Source organism: Oryx dammah, unplaced genomic scaffold (genome assembly GCF_014754425.2).
Source record: "Oryx dammah isolate SB20612 unplaced genomic scaffold, SCBI_Odam_1.1 HiC_scaffold_2, whole genome shotgun sequence".
Taxonomy (NCBI): Eukaryota; Metazoa; Chordata; class Mammalia; order Artiodactyla; family Bovidae; genus Oryx; species Oryx dammah.
The window spans coordinates 91,681,453-91,706,501 of NW_024070186.1; the positions used below are offsets into that span (position 1 = coordinate 91,681,453).

General features: G+C 46.2%; 1 protein-coding gene across 1 annotated transcript in view; it reads left to right on the top strand.

Moving 5' to 3' along the window:
* The window catches only part of GPR156 (G protein-coupled receptor 156), a 78,472-nt gene extending 60,883 nt beyond the window's left edge, over positions 1-17,589 (top strand). The window contains exons 8-9 of the mRNA XM_040251203.1: positions 3,312-3,470; positions 14,555-17,589. Coding sequence (XP_040107137.1) covers positions 3,312-3,470; positions 14,555-15,886 — 1,491 coding nt within the window. The 3' untranslated portion in view covers positions 15,887-17,589. The remainder of the gene's footprint in view (positions 1-3,311; positions 3,471-14,554) is intronic.
* Positions 17,590-25,049: the final 7,460 nt, after the last annotated feature.

Below are 25,049 nucleotides of genomic sequence, written 5' to 3' on the forward strand. Positions count from 1 at the left end.
GGACATTATTTTATTTTCTAGACCCACGGAGTGTTTCATCTGCTCCTCCAGGAAGTTACTCACAACTTTCTACTCTGCCTTACAGTCTTCTGTAAATGTCTCAGCACCCTTAGCAGACAGATGAGCTTTTTAAAGGAGAGCTGCCTTCGTTTGTTCACATATCTGTCCATCCATGTATTAACTGTTGGGAACATGCAATTAAACATGGCCTCAGTCTAGGTCTAGTTGGGAGCAGATGTGAAATGATTAATAACACCTGAGTTAAGTGTTTAAGGATGTTACTTGATGCCAAGGAAGGGGTGCCCCAGCCTGTCTTGAGAACTCAGTGACACTACCTCAAAAAATGCTGTGCTTGGGCCTCTTGAAGGAGGAGTCAGAGTTCACAGAGCAGACTGGGGAAGGGCAGTGGGTGGCACTTCCAAGGAGGAAACCCTGTGACAGAGGCAGCAAGGTGTAAGAGAGAAGAGGTGTTTGGAATACCACGAGTCTTTGCTCTTTTCAAAGCACAAATTCAAACAAGGGTAAAGTGGCAGGAAGTGAGAGAGGCACATGGGGTGAATGTCCAAAGGCCTGGGTGCACCCAGTTAAAGACCTGAGGCTTAATCCCACTATTTTGGTTTCCTATTGCTGTTATAACAAACTCCTACAAACTGAGGGCCTTAAGCAATACATATTTAATATCTGATAGTTTTGGTGGTCAGAGATCTGACATGCGTCTTATTTGGCTGAAATCAAAGTGCTACTGGGTCTGCACGGCTTCTAGAGGCTTTGGGGGAGAATCTGTTTCCAGGCCTTTTCCTGCGTTCTTCAACTCGCAGCTCTTCCCTCCATCTTCAGAGCCACAGCACAGCAAATTTAGGTCTCTCTTTCTGTTGTCACATCTCCCTTTCTGCCTCCCTCTTGTAAGGACTTTTGTGATTACATTGGGCCCACCTGGATAATCCGGAATCTCATCTCACAATTTTAAACTCAATAACACTTGCAAAATTCCTTTTTCCATGTAACATAACATATTCACAAGTGCCTGGGATTAGAAGGGAAACATCTTTGAGGAGCCATTTTCTTCCTACCACACCCACAGAGCCCTGATGCTGAGAAAACAAGACTGCCTGTCTTGAAGGAAGGGCCATGGAGAGGTCCTGAAATTGTGACCTAAGGGTCATTTATAGCCATAATTCAGAAATCCTCAGGTCTTAAGGACTAGGACCTTCACAAATGGGGAATTAAGGGGGATGAGATTGGAGGGGCAGGGGCCTTTAGTCAGGGGCACCCTGACTTTACCCAGCCAGCTTATGGTGTTCAGTTCAGTCGCTCAGTCGTGTCTAACTCTTTGCGACCCCATGAACTGCAGCACACCAGGCCTCCCTGTCCATCACCAACTCCTGGAGTTCACCCAAACCCATGTCCATCGAATTGGTGATGCCATCCAACCATCTCATCCTCTATCGTCCCCTTCTCCTCCTGCCCTCAATCTTTCCCAACATCAGGGTCTTTTCAAATGAGTCAGCTCTTCACATCAGGTGGCCAAAGTATTGGGAGTTTCAGCTTCAACATCAGTCCTTCCAATGAACACCCAGGACTGATCTCCTTTAGGATAGACATATCAAAAGTCTTGGAAGCATCCTTACACAAATGTTGAGCAGCTCCTCCAGCAGCTCTGCAGGGAAGGCTTGGGCTGGAGGTGCTGGGGGGAGAGAAAGGAAAAGCTAGGGAGATGAGGGGCCCTGAGGGACCACAGAGATACTGTGACACTGCCAGGGCCAGTGCTAGGAGAGCAGTGCTGGAGGTCAATGCCACTCACCCACAGCCATAGCGTGACCCTGCAGTGCTGGGCTCCAGTAACTCCTGAGCTCAGTGGTGAGATGACAGTGCCCTAGGAAGGGGGCCTTCAAGAAGGGCATCTGACAGGGCAGGTTCCTGGCCTGACCCAGCACAGGTCACATAGACTCCTGATACCATGAAGGACTCGTGCTGAGTTAACAGGGGACCCAAGAGGACTTATGGAGAACATGGTATTGAAATTGATGGTGAGATTTAGAATCTGAGACATGAAACTTACCTACCTTCCAAAGCCAGAGCTCAGCAAATGTCTGATGAGCGAGCAAAGACATCCCAGGATCCCTGGGAGGCACCCTGCAGACCTCTCAGCATCATTTCTAGAGCTAACGTGCCAAAATGTCCAGAGCCCATCACTGGGGCTCTTCATTATGAGAATTCCTAGGGGAAAAGGAGATGCCTCCAGCCCTGTGGCCTCCCCTGGCATCATGTCACTGGCGTTCACCAGGAGTGTCTCAGAGGCTCAGAAGCATAGCCCTCTTAGCAAATGTCCTCTGTTCAGCCCCATCCCTGTTAAACTAAACCAACCTGTGCATCCATAGACCAGTTCTGAAAACGAGTATCTTCTGAAAAACATTCCCCAGAACCCTCACAGTTGATTATCTGTCTTCATCAGCTGCATTGAGAATGTGCAGAGTGGCACAGCAACCTGGTTACAGCCATGACTCTGCTACTAAGTGTTGCCACGTGGACCTAAACAAGTCAAACTCCTTCTGAGTCTTTCTTGATTTGTCAAGGAAAAAAGATGGTCAGATCACAGACCTAATGTTCTGTCGTTTTTATTGATTTTTACTGACATTTGTGGTTTTCTCTTTGTATGAGCTTTGATTACTGATTTGGGTTAGAAGTCCTCTAGAGGAAACTAGTGGAGAAGGAAATGGCAACCCACTCCAGTGTTCTTGCCTGGAGAATCCCAGGGACAGAGGAGCCTGGTGGGCTGCCATCTGTGGGGTCGCACAGAGTCGGACACGACTGAAGCGACTTAGCAGCTGCAGCAGCAGAGGGAACTGGGCTTTCAGGGGCAGTAAGCACAGTCACTCAACAAGTAAGAATAATGAAGAACAGTTACATGCAGCTAAGACCAGCTTCATTTGAAACCTATGGTGTTTAGCTTGCTTAATCCTGTTATAGCTCCTGAACTTTGGCTTAAGAATGTGACCCCAGGAGTATGTCTCAGCCCTGGTTTTCTCTGACAGTCCAGCAGTGGGTTCAGTTGATGGGTCCAGCAGAGATTGTTCTGTTTCATCAACCTGTCATCATCTTCCTTTGGCGTTTTTTAAACACTATAACCTTAACTTTCTCTAAATCTTCTGTTATTGCTGTTTGTGAACTTTCCAAGGTACGCTCTGAGGAGAGGATAATTTGTCCATTTGTGTATCTGTGATGCTGTCATTCCTTGGTGTTTTTGAGAAAGAGTAAGAGAATGTTTCTGGGTGTGTAATTAAATAAATAACATGTGTTCTTTTCTCTAACAGCTGAAGCAATGGAAGGCATTTGAAGACGAAAACCAAACAATCAGACGCATGGCCAAATATTTCAGCACTCCCAGCAAAAGCTTGCACACCCAGTATGGTGAGGAGCAGAATTGCCACATTAGAGGAGAGAAAAACTCCATGGAGAGACTCCTCACAGAAGTAAGCCAGACCCCTGCCTGCTGGCTTCTCTAGAAAGAACTCCAGTCATGCATTGGTGGGCCCCCGTTGCCTCATTGCTAACATTCCTTCTCTTTCCATTTCTCCACTTCCTGGCCATCCTGGTCTCCCTTCAGGTCAATTCAGTTGTTCAGTCGTGTCTTACTGTTTGCGACCCCATGGACTGCAGGATGCCAGGCCTCCCTGTCCGTCACCAAGTCCCGGAGCTTATTCAAACTCATGTCCGTCGAGTTGGTGATGCCATCCAACCATCTCATCCTCTGTTGTCCCCTTCTCCTCCCTCCTTCAATCTTTCCCAGAATCAGGGTCTTTTCACATGAGTCAGTTCTTTGCATCAGGTGGCCAAAGTATTGGAGTTTCAGCTTCAGCATCAGTCCTTCCAATGAATATTCAGGACTGATTTCCTTTAGGTTGGACTGATTGGATCTCCTTGCAGTCCAAGGGACTCTCAAGAATCTTCTCCAACACCACAGTTCCAAAGCAGCAATTTTTTGTCGCTCAGCTTTCTTTATAGTCCAACTCTCACATCCATACATGACCACTGGAAAACCATAGCTTTGACTAGACAGACCTTTGTTGGCAAAGTAATGTCTTGCTTTTTAATATGCTGTCTAGGTTGGTCATAGCTTTCCTTCCAAGGAGCAAGTGTCTTTTAATTTCATGGCTGCAATCACCATCTGCAGTGATTTTGGAGCCCCCCAAAATAAAGTCTCTCACTGTTTCCATTGTTTCCCCATCTATTTCCCATGAAGTGATGGCACCAGATGCCATGATCTTCGTTTTCTGAATGTTGACTTTTCAGCCAACTTTTTCACTCTTTTCTTTCATTTTCATCAAGAGACTCTTTAGTTCTTCACTTTCTGCATAAGGGTGGTGTAATCTGCATATCTGGGGTTATTGATATTTCTCCCAGCAATCTTGATTCCAGCTTGTGCTTCATCCAGCCCGGCATTTCTCATGATGTACTCTGCATATAAGTTAAATAAGCAGGGTGACAATGTACAGCCTTGATGTATTCCTTTCCCGATTTGGAACCAGTCTGAAGTTCCATGTCCAGTTCTAACTGTTGCTTCTTGACCAGCATACAGATTTCTCAGGAGGCACGTCAGGTGGTCTGGTATTCCCATCGTTGAAAAATTTTCCACAGTTTGTTATGATCTACACTGTCAAAGGCTTTGACATAATCAATAAAGCAGAAGTAGATGTTTTTCTGGAATTCTCTTCCTTTTTGTATGATCCAACGGATGTTGGCAATTTGATCTCTGGTTCCTCTGCCTTTTCTAAATCCAGCTTGAACTTTCTGGAAGTTCACAGTTCACATTCTGTTGAAGCCTGGCTTGGAGAATTTTCAGCATTAATTTGCTAGTGTGTGAGATGAGTGCAATTGTATGGTAGTTTAAACATTCTTTGGCATTGCCTTTCTTAGGGATTGGAATGAAAACTGACCTTTTCCAGTCCTGTAGCCACTGCTGAGTCTTCCAAATTTGCTGGCACATTGAGTGCAACACTTTAACAGCATCATCTTTTAGGATTTGAAATAGCTCAACTGGAATTCCATCACCTCCACTAGCTTTGGTCATAGTGATGCTTCCTAAGTCCCACTTGACATCACATTCCAGGATATCTGGCTCAAGGTGAGTGATCACACCATTATGGTTATCTGGCTCATGAAGATCTTTTGTGTATTCTTGCCACCTCTTCTTAAACTCCTCTGCTTTTGTTAGGTCCATACCATTTCTGTCCTTTATTGTGCCCATCTTTGCATGAAATATTCCCTTGGTATCTCTCATTTTCTTGAAGAGATCTTTAGTTTTTCCCATTCTATTGGTCTCTATTTCTTTGCACTGATCACTGAGGAAGGCTTTCTTATCTCTCCTTGCTATCCTTTGAAACTCTGTATTCAAATGGGTATATCTTTCCTTTTCTCCTTTGCCTTTCGCTTCTCTTCTTTTCTCAGCTTTAAAAGGCCTCGTCAGACAACCATTTTGCCTTTTTGCATTTCTTTTTCTTGGGATTGGTCTTGATCCCTGCCTCCTGTACAATGTCACAAGCCTCTGTCCATAGTTCTTCAGGCACTCTATAAGATCTAATCCCTTGAATCTATTTGTCACTTTCACTGTATAATCATAAGAGATTTGATTTAGATCATACCTGAATGGTCTATGGTTTTCCCTACTTTCTTCAATTTAAGTATGAATTTGGCAGTAAGGAGTTCATGATCTGAGCCACAGTCAGCTCCTGGTCTTGTTTTTGCTGACTGTATAGAGCTTCTCCATCTTTGGCTGCAAAGAATATAATCAATCTGATTTCGATATTGACCATCTGGTGATGTCCATGTGTAGAGTCTTCTCTTGTGTTGTTGGAAGAGGGTGTTTGCTATGGCCAGTGCGTTCTCTCGGCAAAACTCTGTTAGCCTTTGACCTACTCCGTTTTGTACTCAGCTTCTTCTGCATTACTGGTTGGGGTATAGACTTGGATTACTGTGATATTGAATGGTTTGCCTTGGAAACAGAGATCATTCTGTTATTTTTGAGATTGCATCCAAGTACTGTAGTTCAGACTCTTTTGTTGACTATGAAGGCTACTCCATTTCTTCTAAGGGATTCCTGCCCACAGTAGTAGATATAATGGTCATCTGAGTTAAATTCACCCATTCCAGTCCATCTTAGTTCGCTGATTCCTAAAATGTCAGTGTTCACTCTTGCCATCTCTTGTTTGACCACTTCCAATTTACCTTGAACTATGGACAGAGGCTTGTGACATTGTACAGGAGGCAGGGATCAAGACCGTTCCCAAGAAAAAGAAAGGCAAAAAGGCAAAATGGTTGTCTGACGAGGCTTTTTAAATAGCTGAGAAAAGAAGAGAAGCAAAAGGCAAAGGAGAAAAGGAAAGATATACCCATGTGAATACAGAGTTTCAATATTCAATATTGTTCTTTACAGCATTGGATTTTACTTCTATCACCAGTCACATCCACAACTGGGTATTGTTTTTGCTTTGGCTCCATCTCTTCATTCTTTCTGGAGTTATTTCTCCACTGTTCTCCAGTAGCATATTGGGCACCTACCGACGTGGGGAGTTTATCTTTCAGTGTCCTATCTTTTTGCCTTTTCATACCGTTCATAGGGTTCTCAAGGCAAGAATACTGAAGTGGTTTGCCATTCCCTTTTCCTGTGGACCACGTTTTATCAGAACTCTCCTCCATGACCTGTCCATCTTGGGTGGCCCTACAAGGCATGGCTCATAGTTTCATTGAGTTAGACAAGGCTGTGGTCCATGTGGTCAGTTTGATTAGTTTCCTGTGATCGTGGTTTTCATTCTGTCTGCCCTCTGATGGATTAGGATAAGAGGCTTATGGAAGCTTCCTGATGGGAGAAACTAACTGAGGGGGAAGCTGGGTCTTGTTCTGATGGGCAGGTAATGAAAATAATGGCGACTTCCTTCAAAAGGCCCCACTGCACTCAGTGCTCCCGACCCTGCAGCAGGCCACCACCAACCCATGCCTCTGCTGGAGACTCCTGGACACTCATGGGCAAGTCTGATTAGTCTCTTATGGGGTCACTGCTCCTTTCTCCTGGGTCCTGGTGCACACAAGGTTTCCCTTCAGTTCAGTCACTCAGTCATGTCTGACTCTTTGCGACCCCATGGACTGCAGCACACCAGGCCTCCCTATCCATCACCAATCCCTGGAATTTACTGAAACTCATGTCCATAGAATCGGTGATACCATCCAACCATCTTATCTTTGGTCGTCCCCTTCTCCTCCTGCCCTCACCCTTTCCCAGCATCAGGGTCTTTTCAAATGAGTCAGCTCTTTGCATCAGATGGCCAAAGTATTGGAGTTTCAGCTTCAAAGTCAGTCTTTCCAATGAACATTCAGGACTGATTTCCTTTAGGATGGACTGGTTGGATCTCTTTGCAGTCCAAGGGACTCTCAAGAGTCTTCTCCAACACCACAGTTCAAAAGCATCAATTCTTCGGCACTCAGCTTTCTTCACAGTCCAACTCTCACATCCATACATGACCACTGGAAAAACCATAGCCTTGAATAGATGGACCTTTGTTGGCAAAGTAATGTCTCTGCTTTTCAATATGCTATCTAGGTTGGTCATAACTTTTCTTCCAAGGAGTAAGCGTCTTTTAATTTCATGGCTGCAGTGATTTTGGAGCCCAAGAAAATAAAGTCTGACACTGTTTCCACTGTTTCCCCATCTATTTGCCATGAAGTGATGGGACCAGATGCCATGATCTTCGTTTTCTGAATGTTGAGCTTTAAGCCAGCTTTTTCACTCTCCTCTTTCACTTTCATCAAGAGGCTCTTTAGTTCTTCTTCACTTTCTCCATAAGGGTAGTATCATCTGCATATCTGAGAATATTGATATTTCTCCCAGCAATCTTGATTCCAGCTTGTGTTTCTTCCAGTCCAGTGTTTCTCATGATGTACTCTGCATATAAGTTAAATAAGCAGGGTGACAATATACAGCCTTGACGCACTCCTTTTCCTATTTGGAACCAGTCTGTTGTTCCATGTCCATTTCTAACTGTTGCTTCCTGACCTCCATATAGGTTTCTCAAGAGGCAGTCAGGTGGTCTGGTATTCTCATCTCTTTCAGAATTTTCCGCAGTTTCTTGTGATCCACACAGTCAAAGGCTTTGGCATAGTCAATAAAGCAGAAATAGATGTTTTTCTGGAACTGTCTTGCTTTTTTAGCAAGCAAAACCTCAGCGTTTCCCCAGCCACTGCTCCTGTTGCTGACCCTCACCCACTTCATTCATTCATTGGACAGATGTGTGCCAGGCATTGTGCTAAGTGCTGAGGAACAAAACAGTCTCTACCTTCATGAAGCTCATGGTGTAGTGGAGGAAATAGAGACTGATCAAGTAGCCATACAGTTATAAATGGTGATAAGAATTATGAAGGCAAGAAACAGAGTGGGAAGAAAGAGTAGTGAGTGGTGAGGACAGGAGAATCTAATTTAGAGTGGTCAGAAAAGACTCACTAAGCTGAGAGCTGAAGTTAACTATAGATTGACCAGGCAAAGAGTGGCAGGGAAAAGCATTCCAAGTGTGGGGAACAGCATTGTAAAGTCCCTGAGTAGTAGTAGTTCGTGCTGGCATCTTCTATAGGATACATTCTTTCTTTACATAGCATGGTGCCCTGGTTTCCAAGATCCTCTAGGGTCCTTCACTATCTTTTCGAGGTGCCAACTAGAAATCTTTGTCATCCCACCAACCCAGAAAATTAAAAAGTATCTAAATATGGAGAAGAGAATGAATAGAGCCTTTGACTATCATAGTAGCACTAAGCAGGGTACAGGGCAGCCCCTAGTCCTTCTTTTTTCTGATCTTGAGCCAAAGTTGGCACCTCTCCCAGAACCGGGCAGAGTGGTGTGGGCTTGAAGAAAGCACATGGGAAAACTTGGGGAGGCATGGGGCCCAGAGGAATTAGTAGTTTTCTTCACAGTAATTAAATTATATTCCATATAATTTTTTTAGTACAGAACATACCTGGGTAATGCTATTTGGGAAACTACACTTTTTTGTATTAGACTAACACTTGGGTATCAGTAGTCCCTGTGCAAAAGGATGGTGTGTTGGAGACCTATGAAATGCAACCTGTGAAAGAATTCAGCTCCCCAGGTCCCCTCAGTCTTTCACATCATTCCTTCTGTTCTGGACCATTTTTATCCATCAGAGTATACTTCATGTCTTTACTATTTATGAAGCAGTCAGGACCTTTTTTCAAAGCCAGATTTCTTCCCACCTGGCAAGGCAGTAGCATTGCCATTGATACTCTGAAATCTTCAAAGAAGCTTTTTTTTCCCCCAGCTAAACAGAAGGCCAGAAACTTGGCGAGAACACCCAGCATGGTTTTCATTCACAATCAGCTCATGTTAGAACAGCCAAGTGGCCTGACTCTTTAGCCTTATGGTAATTTGTGACGTGCTTTTTGTACTCCTGCCATGCTACCCTGTTTCCCACGCAGTGACTGAATCTGCTGTATCCAGAAAGATGCCTCTAGTCTACAGAGGAAGAGCCATAATCGGGAGCAGATGCTTAGGCAGTAAAATGCTGGCCTCCTGCCCCCGACTCCCAACACCTGGAACGTATTTCCAGAACAGGCCTGAGAACCAGCAGCCCATCCCAGGGCCCTGTGGCAGGCCAGGAGAGGCTCCAGCATCTGCATCCCCACCTCCAGCCCTGTCCAGGACATAAACACAGGAGTCTCTCTTGCCTCCCTGAGTCCAGCTTCTTGGCTGCACTTCCCTCCTCTGCAGCCCCTCTGCCACCCTGGTGTCCTCCTACTTTCCCATGGTCTGGGTGGTTCATTTTCTCATTCTTCCCCGCCTTCCCTGTGGCTGGGGTCCCCAGAGGCTGTTTGGGGCAGCATCCACCCTCAGTTCCCAGGCTGTGTGGAAGCCAGCAGGTATAACCCTTCCGGAGCTGGAGGGACTTCCCTGTACATTCTGCAGCAGAGGAAATTCACCTATTACTTCTCTTCCTTGGAGCACAGAAACAAGATATTCCATTTCTCCCTGTGGCCTGCAGCCTATGAAACATCCCCACAGATGTTTTGCTTCACTGGGTGTGCCAAAAGTAATTGTTAATAAGCTCATTTCAATGCATGGTCTGTCAGATTTTAGTCTAACAATGGCAAACCACGCCTCTGATTAGTATGCAGCCACGGTGAAAACAAAGTTCCACTTCCTTTTCTGTAAGAAGGGAGATTTACTGATTAGGCTGACTGTTTCTAAATCTGTCACCAGCCAGCTTCAGATGTTTGGTTTGCTGGAGAAGAGTATTCCTCCCGATCAAATGTTTATACTGTTTTCTTATACTGTAATAGGCTTCCCAGGTGGCACAAGTGGTAAGAATCTACCTGTCAGTGCAGGAGATACAACAGACATGGGCTCAATCCCTGAGGCGGGAACGTCTCCTGGAGAAGGAAATGACAACCCACTCCAGTATTTCTTGCCTGGAAAATCCCATGGACAGAGGAGCCTGGGGGGCTATAGTCCATGGGGTCACAAAGAGTCGGACACAACTGAGCGTGCACATGCCACACCATACAAGGAGGAATTTGTAAATAAGACACAAGAAGGCAGCATAGTTTGCTTGCTGGGGCAGTTGTCATCAGCTGATGGCTTCCTCCCAACTCTGTGAGACGGCAGAGGCCTCCTTAAGCCAGCCTGAGAATGTGGAAGGTGGGCTTCACAAGTAAGGGCTGGTGAAAAGAAAGAGAGTTGGGGTACCTCCAGTGCAGCCAGCACAGCCACCCCCTCAGGGAGATACCTGGCACCACCCAGTTATCGAAGAGCCTGAGTGAATATCTTCCTGTGACTCACCCACTCTGCTCCTGGCAAGTCCTTGAATCACCTATGTTTCCCCGACAACACCCAGCCCTCACTGCTCTGCGCCTGAGAAGGGTGAACAGGCAGGCAGGCGCTCTGCTGCAAGTCCTTCCGCTTATTCACCAGTTGCTCACTGGTCCGGGACTCTCTCCCGAGGATAAGAGAAGCAGACTAAAATAAATCAGGATGAAACTGGGAGTACCATAGTCAGAAAAATCACCTCCTGCTTATAAGGCACCTCCAGGCTTATAAGTCCAAGCAATCTTGGAGTTGCTGCCAGAAGACTACTGTCAGACTAGTTTACTTAATTTACTGTTCCCTCAAAGAGTCACTTCTGGGCAACTCTTCCATATCTTTCTTAATTAATTTTTATTGGAGTACAGTTGCTATATAATGTTGTGTTAGTTTCTTCCATACAGCAAAGTGAATCTGCTATACGTATACATATATCCCTGCTTTTTTAGATTTCCTTCCCATTTAGGTCACTACAGAGCACTGAGTAGCATTCCCTGTGCTATACAGTAGTTAACTCTTCCATATCTACTCGAGAAGAAACCACAGGTTTGTCCATAGGTGACTTGTGTCAGGAATCCTAAAGAAGGGAAACACTCTTTTCTTTCTAGGGCATAATAAATGAGTAGGCTTCTCAGGTGGCTCAGTGGGTAAAGAATCTGCTTGCAATGCAGGAGTCACAGGAATCGCAGGTTTGATCCCTGGGTTGGGAAGATCCCCTGGAGAAGGGCATGGCAACCCATTCCACTATTCTTGCATTGAGAATCCCATGGACAGAGGAGCCTGGTGGGCTACAATCCATGGGGTTGCAAAGAGTCAGACTTGACTGAGCAACTAAGCATGCTTCCAGTAGAGTGAAAGTCACTCAGTTGTGTCCAACTCTTTGCAACCCCACAGACTATATAGTCCATGGAATTCTCCAGGCCAGAATACTGGAGTGGGTAGCCATTCCCTTCTCCAGAGGATCTTCCCAACCCAGGGACTGTACCCAGGTTTCCCGCATTACAGGCAGATTCTTTACCAGCTGAGCCACCAGGGAAACCCATGCTTGCAATAAATGGACATCTAAATACTCATCCTGAACTTCTAAAGGGGATGGCAACAGTTCAGTCAGTTCAGTTGCTCAGTCATGTCCGACTCTTTGTGACCCCATGAACCACAGCACATCAGGCCTCCCTGTCCATCACCAGCTCCCAGAGTCCACCCAAACCCATGTCCATTTAGTCGGTGATACCATCCAACCATCTCATCCTCTGTCTTCCCCTTCTCCTCCTGCCCTCAATCTTTCCCAGCATCAGTGTCTTTTCAAATGAGTCAGCTCTTCGCATCAGATAGCCAAAGTATTGGAGTTTCAGCTTCAACATCAGTTCTTCCAATGAACACCTAGGACTGATCTCCTTTAGGATGGACTGGTTGGATCTCCTTGCAGTCCATGGGACTCTCAAGAGTCTTCTCCAACACCACAGTCCAAATGCATCATTTCTTCGACGCTCAGCTTTCTTTATAGTCCAACTCTCACATCCATACGTGACCACTGGAAAAACCATAGCCTTGACTAGACAGACCTTTGTTGGCAAAGTAATGTCTCTGCTTTTTAATATGCTGTCTAGGTTGGTCATAACTTTCCTTCCAAGGAGTTCAGTTCAGTTCAATTCAGTCGCTCCTTCGTGTCTGACTCTGCGACCCCATGAATTGCAGCATGCCAGGCCTCCCTGTCCATCACCAAGTCCCGGAGTCCACCCAAACCCATGTCCATTGAGTCAGTGATGCCGTCCAACCATCTCATCCTCTGTCGTCCCCTTCTCCTCTTGCCCTCAATCTTTCCCAGCATCAGGGTCTTTTCAAATGAGTCAGCTCTTCACATCAGATAGCCAAAGTATTGGAGTTTCAGCTTCAACATCAGTTCTTCCAATGAACACCTAGGACTGATCTCCTTTAGGATGGATTGGTTGGATCTCCTTGCAGTCCATGGGACTCTCAAGAGTCTTTTCCAACACCACAGTCCAAATGCATCATTTCTTCGACGCTCAGCTTTCTTTATAGTCCAACTCTCACATCCATACATGACCACTGGAAAAACCATAGCCTTGACTAGACAGACCTTTGTTGACAAAGTAATGCCTCTGCTTTTTAACATGCTATCCAGGTTGGTCATAATTTTTCTTCCAAGGAATAAGCGTCTTTTAATCTCATAGCTGCAATCACCATCTGTGATGATTTTGGGGCCCCCCAAAATAAAGTCAGCCACTGTTTCCACTGTTCCACATCTATTTGCCACGAAGTGATGGGACCAGATGCCATGATCTTAGTTTTCTCAATGTTGAGCTGTAAGCCAACTTTTTCACTCTGCTCTTTCACTTTCATCAAGAGGCTCTTTAGTTCTTCTTCACTTTCTCCATAAGGGTAGTGTCATCTGCATATCTGAGGTTATTGATATTTCTCCCAGCAGTCTTGATTCCATCTTGTGCTTCCTCCAGCCCAGCGTTTCTCATGATGTACTCTGCATATAAGTTAAATAAGCAGGGTGACAATATACAGCCTTGACGCACTCCTTTTCCTATTTGGAACCAGTCTGTTGTTCCATGTCCAGTTCTAACTGTTGCTTCCTGACCTGCATACAGGTTTCTCAAAGGCAGGTCGAGTGGTCTGGTATTCCCGTCTCTTGAAGAATTTTCCACAAACCCTTCCCCAAACCCTCAACCATGTCATCTGCCCCAAGACCATCAGTTCCCTATGATGATCTCTTTCCTGCTCCACTGCCTTCAAACAGAAATTTCAGAAGGTGGACATCAGGCAAACAGCTGCTGTAGCACCAGAGGGTTCTCAGGGCACACACTGCGTTAGTCCTCCTACTTCGTGCCCCATGGTCCTGCAGTTGGAATGGCATATCTCTGTAGCTGTCACCTGCCATCATCCTAGGCACAGCCTGTTTATCAACTAACAACCAAGCAGCAGGTCGGCAGCTCAGCTTCTCCAGTAATTCTGATGCCTGCATTTCTTTGGGAGATACCAACAGCTGATAGTGTCACATGATAGTGTTGGCCTCCCACCCCCATGTGTCAGCCGAGGGAGGTGATAACACCAACCTGATATTCTCACTCCACCCTAAACCCCATCTCCACCCTTGGCTCCAGTCTTGTCGTACTGGCCCAGGAATCTATCATTTCCATGTTCTCCCCAGTTTCTAGGCTATTTAGCAAGAGGTAGGATGCTTGTTTCCCCAGTCCTTCATCTTCTTCACAGGTGCCTCAAAGTCATCTGTATTTTGCAAAAGTGTGATTGATATACCCAGAGATGGCCATCCAAAACACTGTTTAGACTGTGGTTCTGCAGAGCGACCTGACCCCCTCCTCAGTTCTGAGAGGGTCTGCAGCAGCCAGCATGCAGCCTGACTGTGCACCACCCCCCACTCCCCGCAACCTCTCTTATTGCAGACAGTGCTACAGTTTGGGGACATATGGGGGGATTAAGATCATACAACAATAAATGATAGTTAATCTTCACTGAGCACATGTCAGTTTATTGTGCTAAACCCTTTATATGCATCATCTCATTTCACTTCAAGAAGGTGCCTCCTCAGGGCCTAAGATCACCAGCTAGTATGTGGAGAAATGGATTTAAACTGAGATCTCTCCACCATGGGAGACACTGTGAAAACCCTCAGCAGCATCTTTTGTTGATAGTTTTGCTTTTGTTTTATAGAAAAATGCTGTGATTGAAAGCCTGCAAGAACAAGTAAACAATGCCAGAGAGAAGCTGGTGAGACTGATGTCAGCAGGGTGCTCCTCTGACCTCCCAGAGGAGGCTGTGCCACCTGCCTCTTCCCACCACAAGGACATCCTGGCCACAGCCTCTGCCCATAGCCTGGCACCTCAAGGGCCTTCAGAATGTCTCTCTGACTCTCAGAATGATACCAGTGCGGCCACCCAGGACTCCCAGAGCACCTCAGTGCTGGCCTCAAGTGTAGAAGGCCTCAAGGGGCCTGTGAAGGACACCAGCCCCTCCACAGGGCAGAAGCAGAAAATTTCTGACTTGAAAGACCTTTCTAATCCTTTACATTTGGGCTGCAGCCAGAAGCCATGGGCTGAGCAAAGCCAGACTGCAGAAAGAAGAGACCAGGTACCCATGGCTCTCCACCAGTGTCTCACGCAAAGTGAAGAAGGCTCTGTTCCCCAGAAACATGGGCAGGTAGAGAACTCAGAGGGGCCCCCAGAGCAACTGTCAAGAGTCAATTCAGTGATCAGGGAGAAACTTCAGGAAGTCCTCCAAGATCTGGGCCTGGGCCCTGGGGCTCCCCTCCCCTCTTCCTTGTCTTGTCCCCAGCAGCCCTGGAAAAGCAATGCTGCCCACAGGCCCCAGAAGGTGCCCCTCTCCAAGGAGCCAGGCTTCAGCCCCTCCATGGTGAGGAGAAGGCGGGCGGCACAACGGGCTCGGTCACACTTTCTAGGCGCTGTACCCTCCTATGTGGGGCATCGGGTAAACAGGGCCATTTCTGGGCAAAATGTACAGGACAGGGACAGCCCCTGCCTGGACCCCCAAACTGCTGATCCGAGGGTAGCAAGACCCTCTTCTGGGAATCCTTTAGTACTCCCTGCTCCTCGAGGCAAGCCAGGCGCCCTAGAGGGCCGCACACAGCGCCAGGCAGAGCCCCGGGGAGCCGAAGGGAGGCTCACATCCTTTCCCCAAAAGTCTTCCGGTTCTGGCCGGAAGCTGTGTCCCGCTACCCCACGCCCATCCAAGGCCTCCCCCGACCTGCCTGGGCTGCGGCAGCCCCCAGGGTCCCCAGGCTGCCCCTCCTTGTCTTCTCCGAGTAGCTACCTTGACACTGAATCCAGCAGCTCAGACGAGCTCTTCTGCCGCTGCCACCGGCCCTACTGCGAGATTTGCTTCCAGAGCTCCTCTGACTCCAGTGACAGTGGCTCGTCAGATACTGACCCTGAGCCTGCGGGGGCGCTGGCTTCCTGGGAAAAGCTGTGGGCCCGCTCGAAGCCTATCGTGAACTTCAAAGATGATTTGAAACCCACACTGGTGTGACCAGCAGAGCAAGTCTGGACCTAGGGCTCTGTCGGGATAAGCCATAGCGTCACCCGCTGTGGCATTCAGGGAACAGACCGGTGCCCTTTCCGCGTTCGTGTGCTCATTTGAGCACCATGGTACCTTGAGCACTTCCTGATACACACAGAGGGATATTGCCTGTTTTGTTACTACCTCACAGCATTCCTGTAAGAGACTCCAGCTGAGTGCCCATAAAAGATACCCTTTAGATAAAAAGGTGCTAAATGAGCACAAAGGGTCTTCTGTTCTGGTCAGCCTGTAATGTACAAAACTCTATATATACCAGATGGATGGCTGGGTGGACAGACAGATGCAGAAGTGGAAAGAAATTTTCTACAGAACCAGAGTTGTGGACTGTAATTCATCAAATTGGCTTTTTGGTGGCCAACCTCCTAAAAAAATATCTCCTATGGACTTGGATGGTCCACTCTCGGCAGGGGGTGGTTTGTGTCTGCTCAAGATTGAGAACAGTACCACCTCTCAGTCCCAGCTTCCGGTCAGACTTATCTCAGGGCCACCTGTACATCTCTATTTTGTGTTCATCTCTTCACACCATTGTGGCACCTCACCATCATTGATGAGACAGTCAGGCAGCCCAGATCTCTCTCCTGGGCTCGGATGGCACCTGAGTCACCCCTCTTCTTTGACCCTGCCAGTGGTGCAGTTCTGCGGTAGTGAGAAGTATGTATTGGCAATCCCTGTTGAGGTTGGAGAGGCCCTATTGGTCAAGAGGGTGCCAGCTGGGCCAACATGACCACTGATGGCTACACTGACCTGGAAATAGAAAATAGGAAAATAGAAAGGAAGAAATGGGGGAGAAGATAAGAAAAAAAAAAACAGATTTTGCACATTTACCTTGAGTCTAGCATGGTACTTGGAAATATAAAGTATCAGTAATTGCTTATGATAATCCTGTGAAGTAGGTACTCTCATCCCCATTATACAGGTGGGGATTATGAGGCTTAAGAGGAGGGAGGTGGCTTCCACAGCATCATACTGCTGGAGAGGTGCCCATGTGGAAGTTGTCCACAGCTCACAGGATTCCAAGTGCATATACTTCCCTGGGGCACATCTCTTCACTTGTTCCTCTGGGAGTGGCAGGCAGAGTGTGGCAGGCTGGACAGCGAAAGTAGCATGGGAAGCTGCAGCGTGCTCAACCTGCAGTCCAGGATGCCAAAACTGGGCTCCTTGCCTCAGTAAGCAGGCCGCCACTGCCTTGGGAGCCCACCCACACCTCCCACAGCAGCTGGGGAGCTGGTGAGAGAGAAGTACCAGGGTCTTGTCGGCTGCCAGAGCCGACAGAAAACACAGCTGGGTCCACTTCACTTGTTGCTGAGCTAGTTGTTTACAGGCTATTCCCTGCCCCTCACCTGTGTGTATATCCGCATGTGTACACATGCTTGTATGCAGGAGCATGGGCCTCATTAGATACGTCCAGAGGGGAGCATTTGCTTCTAAATGTCTTGCAGAAGATGTTATCATGGACTCTCGTTGGCTGCTGACACCTTGTGAGTCTCCAGACACTGGACCAGGAGGCCCTCTGGGCAACACAGCTTCTTCTGTTGTCCACTTTTAAATACAAATATCATAATTTATTCTGCGTGTGGGCTTGAAGTTTCTGCTTGTGCTGTTTGTATGCTGTCCAAGTGATGCCTTAATAAAAGAAATGGTTCTCAAGGCAAGTCTCTTCAGAAATTGTAGTTTGGAAAAAAAAAATGTAGTTTGGGGCTGGGGAGGAGGGGTACAGACAAGACTGAAGCACTCAAAGTAGTGGAAACAGCAGCATTTAGAGTTGCTGTTGGCTTACCATGGGATCCAAGTGCATTTCCCACCACACTTCAACTGGTAAGATTCCTCTGACATCTGCATGTGCAGCTTCCTATCCGAGGATCACCTGTGAGTAGAGACTTGAGACCCTTGACTCTTCCCACCCGCTGGGGGTCCTGTGCTTGGGCTTCACCTCCTTCAGCTCATTTCCCCCCAGCATGTCACTGCTAGCAGCCTACTATTCAATAGTGTGCGATATGGCAGTCCTCTCACTGTCCACTCCTACACCCTCAGTTCCCCCATCCCAGCCCATCTATATCTCCATGCCTCTTCTATCTAGAATTCCTCTCATTTTTGTGCACCTTGTGAATTACTCATCCCTCAAGGCTCAGGTAGAGCATTCACTCTCTCCTCAGCCTTTCCTGAGCATCCTCAGGTAAAAACAACATCCCTCAGTTAAATGAAGAAAGGTGTTTTGGGGCCCGTGTTTCAAACTTAGTTGTAAAGAAGCTTCTATCATACATTTTACCTAGACTGACTTTGTAACGCTTGCTAGACTTTGTTGAAAAGATGGAGAATCTATCCTAATTTCCTTATTTATCATTTGGCTGGAAAACTGTGTGCCAAGCACCACAACTATCTGCCCCAAATACTCTCTCCAGATCTATTGTTTCCTCTGTGTGCCATCCTTGCCCCCACTCCTCACCAGCTCCTTCCCTGGACCTTTTACTCAAGGCCAGCTAACCCAGTGAAGGTCTTAAAGGGATGTATGTGCCATGACTTTGGGCCAACTCTTGATTGTTACAGTCCTGAAAAAAGAGCAGAAACTTGGTGCAGAGAAATCCTGGGGAAGGAGACATTGCCTCTGCTGCTGTCTTTGGGACCATGCCTGTCTCCATTGGTCTCCACAGTGGCATCAGATATCAGAGGCATGTTTTTACCAAACTATATCACTGGTAATGCTATCTAGGTTGGTCATAACTTTTCTTCCAAGGAGTAAGCGTTTTTTAATTTCATGGCTGCAATCACCACCTGCAGTGATTTTGGAGCCCCCAAAAATAAAGTCTGACACTGTTTCCACTGTTTCCCCATCTATTTGCCATGAAGTGATGGGACCAGATGCCATGATCTTCGTTTTCTGAATGTTGAGCTTTAAGCTAAGTTTTTCACTCTGCTGTTTCACTTTCATCAAGAGGCTTTTTAGTTCCTCTTCACTTTCTGCCATAAGGGTGGTGTCATCTGCATATCTGAGGTTATTGATATTTCTGCCAGCAATCTTGATTCCAGCTTGTGCTTCTTCTTAGCCCAGCATTTCTCATGATGTACTCTGCATATGAGTTAAATAAGCAGGGTGACAATATACATCCTTGACATACTCCTTTTCCTACTTGGAACCAGTCTGTTGTTTCATGTCCAGTTCTAACTGTTGCTTCCTGACCTGCATATAGGTTTCTCAAGAGGCAGTCAGTGGTCTGGTATTCCCATCTCTTCCAGAATTTTCCACAGTTTATTGTGATCCACACAGTCAAAGGCTTTGGCATAGTCAATAAAGCAGAAATAGATGTTTTTCTGGAACTCTCTTGCTTTTTTGATGATCCAGCAGATGTTGGCAATTTGATCTCTGGTTCCTCTGCCTTTTCTAAAACCAGCTGTTTCTCCAGTGGTCATGTATGGATGTGAGAGTTGGACTGTGAAGAAAGCTGAGCACTGAAGAATTGATGCTTTTGAACTGTGGTGTTGGAGAAGACTCTTGAGAGTCCCTTGGACTGCAAGGAGATCCAACCAGTCCATTCTACAGGAGATCAGCCCTGGGTGTTCTTTGGAAGGAATGATGCTAAAGCTGAAACTCGAGTACTTTGGCCATCTCATGCGAAGAGTTGACTCATTGGAAAGACTGTGATGCTGGGAGGTACTGGGGGCAGGAGGAGAAGGGGATGACAGAGGATGAGATGGCTGGATGGCATCACCGACTTGATGGACGTGAGTTTGAGCAAACCCCGGGAGATGGTGATGGACAGGGAGGCCTGGCATGCTGCCATTCATGGGGTCACAAAGAGTCAGACACGACTGAGCGACTGAACTGAACTGAACTGAACTGATCATTTGTAAAGTGGTAAAGAGAAAAGTCAACGCAGGTTGCACAAAAATCTCTTCTATGTCTGTATTTATTATATTTAGATATGTCTCCTTCACAGACTGCAATTTCCTAAAAGCTCTAAGTGTGTCTTTTGCATCTTCGTATCCTCTAGAGTAGCCCTCAGAGAGCTTTGCACAAATTATGAACCCAATAAATGTTTGATGGATGGATTTCTGGGCAGATAAATGGATGAAACCAAGGAAAGCAAGGAAACAAAGGAAGGCAAAAAACCTGTAATGGATCTTGTGATGCAGAAGAAAGGGAGGCAGGGCCATCTGGCTTCACTGCTTTTCAATGAGGTAAGAGCAAGAAACATCACTGAAAGACACAGAGGTGACTGAATTCTGAAAATGACAGTACTTTAAATCTCTTAGGGGTAGGGGAGGTATAGTGACAAGAGTTAATGGAAGAGAAGCAAGGTTGTTGTAATAAAGGTGTTCTCTTGAAGATATTTTGCTCCCATGCTTGTAACTAAGTTACATGCAGTATTAGCAGGAGGAGAGTCTGCTCATCTTTCTCAGCATCATCTCCCCCTTTCTCAGAGCCCTAAACAAAACAGTGTCTCTGTTCTCTCTGGCTGCTGCACTCTTGCCAAGAACACTATCTGGGCTTTGTTAAGGGAAGTCTAATGGAGAGGTGGCAACTTGGGGACTGAAAGCAGGAGAGAGGTTACTCATTGCCCTCAAACTTTGCTCTTCTTCACCTCCAGTACACACTTTTCTCTCTTTCTCCCTGAATTATTTCTGATGTTAGCATCCCCCTGCCAAACTGCATTTGATTAAGGGAACATCTTGGGATGTTCAGTTCACCATGGAGGTCATAAAGAGATAAGAAATGCCAGTGTCATAACGCGGAATAATCTGTTATGCGCTTGACAAGATCTGGGTCAAAACTTTCCAACCCTTTTCATTCTTTGACTTATCTTTGGATGTGTAAATATACTAGCAAGACATGTAAGCTCAGAGAATAAGTACTTGGGAAAGGCCCTGAAAAGGTCTGCAGGTGACTAAGAGAAGAGAAGGAGGGCAGGAGGTCAGGAAGTCCAGAAAACAGAGAGATGAGGGAGATACAGCAAAGAAGCGTGTGTGCTGAGTCACTTCAGTCAAGTCCAACTCTTTGTGACTGACCCCTGGCAGCCTGTGACTGCCAGGCTCTTCTATCCATGGGATTCTCCAGGCAAGAATACTGGAGTGGGTGAAGGAGGGAAGAAAGTAAAGAACAAAATGTACCTGCTTAGCTTGGTCCATAAAGATTGCCTCTCTTGTAAATGAACAAGCTGCTCTGGTCTGAACTGAGAAAAAGTGGGGCCCACTTCTATGAAGAAGGCCAGGAAATCCTTGCAGAGCCCTTTCTTCAGTGGATACATAACCATGGATTCATTTCTGTACTAGATTGTGAGCTACCTGCCTGCCACTTGTTATAATTACCTTGGTGTCCCCAGCACCCAGTACTGTGGTGCATGCGTTGATGCTCAGCAGACATTTGTCAAAATTAAGACAAGAGTGGCCTCACCAGAACTGTCTCAAGGGGGACCCCAGGGAGGCCATGCATAAGATCTGAGGTCACCTGGGAAGCAGGGCTTAGATATCTCACCTGAAGTAAACAAAAGTGCTGTTGATTCACTGAAGTTTAAATGCTTTGTGATGATGCCTGGACACTTTCTCAAAAGAAGTCCTTTAAATGGGCTCTCCACTAATTTTTGTGCAGTAAATTTCCCCATGATCTACCAGGGCATAGAGTCATCCATGGGACTGTGTGACTTTCAGCAAGTTGGTTAACTTTTTTGTAGCTCAGTTCCCCCAACTGTAAACTGGGATAATAACACCTACCTCACATAAATATGAGGCTTAAATAAATTAATTATTGATTTGAACTATGCCTGGCACCTAGTAAACATTATATAAATGTTTGTCTTAGAATGTTGTTTGGGAAATACAGCTTTATACTTTAAAAGCCTCTATATGTTTTCTTGCTTTATACCAAAATCCCCACTCCTGTGTTCAATTTTTTCCTCATGGAAGGGTCTTCTAAAAAGATCTGGTAACATCAGGATGGCCCTTTGGTTCAGCCCACTTCTAGGACAACAGAAAGTTCTCCCTGAAACCCTTCCAGGTCAGACTCATTGTGTGTGGGGAACATATACACCTGCAGGACTCAAATATTAGAGCAGGCCTAGGGAGAGTTTCCGGAGAAGGCAATGGCACCCCACTCCAGTACTCTTGCCTGGAAAATCCATGGACAGAGGAGCCTGGTAGGCTGCAGTCTGTGGGGTCGCTAAGAGTCGGGCACGACTGAGCGACTTCACTTTCACTTTTCACTTTCATGCATTGGAGAAGGAAATGGCAACCCACTCCAGTGTTCTTGCCTGGAGAATCCCAGGGATGGGGGAGCCTGGTGGGCTGCTGTCTATGGGGTCGACAGAGTCGGACACAACTGAAGTAACTTAGCAGCAGCAGCAGCAGCAGCAGCAGCAGCAGGTAAAGGTTCAGCTGAAAGTCAGGAAGTCTGATTTTTTTAGGGTGGAGCCAAAAGACAGCTACTTTCGTTTACAGAATATTATGCCCTTTATAATAGAAAATAATACATAGGGAGCCTAGTATGTGTCAAGGAACCTACTATGTGACAGGGAAACCTGGTGTGTTGCAGTCCATGGGGTCACAAAGAGTCACACACGACTTGGTGACTGAACAACAACAGCAAAACTCTGTGTAACTAATACTTCTCTCATTAAGACTTAAAACAGCTCTACAGAGTAGTTAGTGATTTCTGTTTTACAGATGAGAAAACTGTAACTGGGAGAGGTTGGGTAACGTACCCAAAGTAATTTAGCTGGTTAGACATGGAGCCAAAGTTAAACTGAAATCTGACTTGATTCCAGAGCCCTTTTTGGATGCCCCAGAGCATGTGCTCCATGCATGCTACCAGAAGACAGAAGGAATTTCAACCCAGCAGGGCAGGGACCTAGGCTGAGGTTTTCTTAGGACACCAAGGTTTCCTTAGGGAAAGCAAGCTTGTCTGGTTCTGTAAACCTATTGCAAAATCCTCCATTGCTGAGTCATTGAACAGGATCTTGAAGGCTGGAAGGGAACTTTCTAAAGCTACCCGGTCACTTTTGCCTGCTTCAGGAAGTTCAATGCCAAACACACATGATACTGAAAATAAGCAAGTCCCTTGTTTAGAAAGACCAAACCCAGTCCTCCAGAGTGAAAGTTTTTTCTTAAGAGTTGTGCACTCTAAGTGACACAAAAAGATGATGCTGGACAAGGATTGCAGAAAGCCCCACGATGACTAGAAGGCATGCAGACCACAGGGCTTCTGGGGAGACCGGGAATGGGCCATGGAATCTCTTCAACCCAGGCCTCCACTCTGCTGAAAAACTTTCATTGCTCCCGCTTCCTGCAAGATAAGCTCTCACCTTGGTGTGGGATTCAAGGCCCTCCCTTATGGAGCTCTACCTTCCCCCATTCTCAACTTCTAGATCTCTCCTCCTCTCTTCCACCAAATGGGTTTACTATATGGTAAGCAGAGCTTGCCAGCACCCTCCTCAACACTCACTTTTGTTCATACCAGCCCTTCTCTCCCTCCTTCTACACACCCCAGCCTGAAGTGACCTCTTGTTCCCCTGACCAGTTCCAAATGGTCTCAGAATTTATTATCTTGGGCAGTTCAATAAGTCCTTCATTGTTAACTTTCCACACGTTCATTTATTGCCTCTCCAACTAGATTATCAGACATCAAAGCCATGTCTGATAGATCATCGCATGCCCACAACATCTTGCATAGTGCCCAATGCCTCAGAGATCTCAATCAGCATTTCTAGGTTTATTTTGAAGACCGATCAACTCACTCTTTGTTCTCACCTTTCTGTTTGTATCAAGTGGATCTTAAGCAAACAAAAAGAAATTTGGCAGCTTTTTTTTCTCAGACTGTATTTGAAGTTTAGCATTTCAGAAGATCTCTGCTGTATCATTAGTTGAGAGTCCAGCAAGAGAGTTCCAGAAAAACATCTATTTCTGCTTTATTGACTATGCCAAAGCCTTTGACTGTGTGGATCACAATAAACTGTGGAAAATTCTGAACGAGATGGGAATACCAGACCACCTAACCTGCCTCTTGAGAAATCTGTATGCAGGTCAGGAAGCAACAATTAGAACTGGACATGGAACAACAGACTGGTTCCAAATAGGAAAAGGAGTACGTCAAGGCTGTATATTGTCACCCTGCTTATTTAACTTCTATGCAGAGTACATCATGAGAAATGCTGGACTGGAAGAAACAAGCTGGAATCAAGATTGCTGGCAGAAATATCAATAACCTCAGATATGCAGATGACACCACCCTTATGGCAGAAAGTGAAGAAGAGCTAAAAAGCCTCTTGATGAGAGTGAAAGAGGAGAGCGAAAAAGTTGGCCTAAAGCTCAACATTCAGAAAATGAAGATCATGGCATCTGGTCCCATCACTTGATGGGAAATAGATGGGGAAACAGTGGAAACAGTGTCAGACTTTATTTTTGGGGGCTCCAGAATCATTGCAGATGGTGACTGCAGCCATGAAATTAAAAGACGCTTATTCCTTGGAAGAAAAGTTATGACCAACCTAGATAGCATATTCAAAAACAGAGACATTACTTTGCTGACTAAGGTCCGTCTAGTCAAGGGTATGGTTTTTCCTGTGGTCATGTATGGATGTGAGAGTTGGACTGTGAAGAAGGCTGAGCGCTGAAGAATTGATGCTTTTGAACTCTAGTGTTGGAGAAGACTCTTGAAAGTCCCTTGGACTGCAAGGAGATCCAACCAGTCCACTCTGAAGGAGATCAGCCCTGGTATTTCTTTGGAAGGAATGATGCTAAAGCTGAAACTCCAGTACTTTGGCCACCTCATGAGAAGAGTTGACTCACTGGAAAAAACTCTGATGCTGGGAGGGATTGGGGGCAGGAGGAGAAGGGGACGACCGAGGATGAGATGGCTGGATGGCATCACTGATTCGATGGACGTGAGTCTGAGTGAACTCTGGGAGATGGTGATGAACAGGGAGGCCTGGCGTGCTGCAATTCATGGGGTCGCAAAGAGTCGGACATGACTGAGTGACTGAACTGAACTGAACTGATGATAGAAACTTGCAGATAATGCTGGAAGAAATTAAGCTAACAGGACCCAAGTAGTAAGATCCCTGAAAACTCTGGATGCAATTTCCCCAGCATCCTCAAAACAAACAAACAAAAATCAGCAACAGCAAAA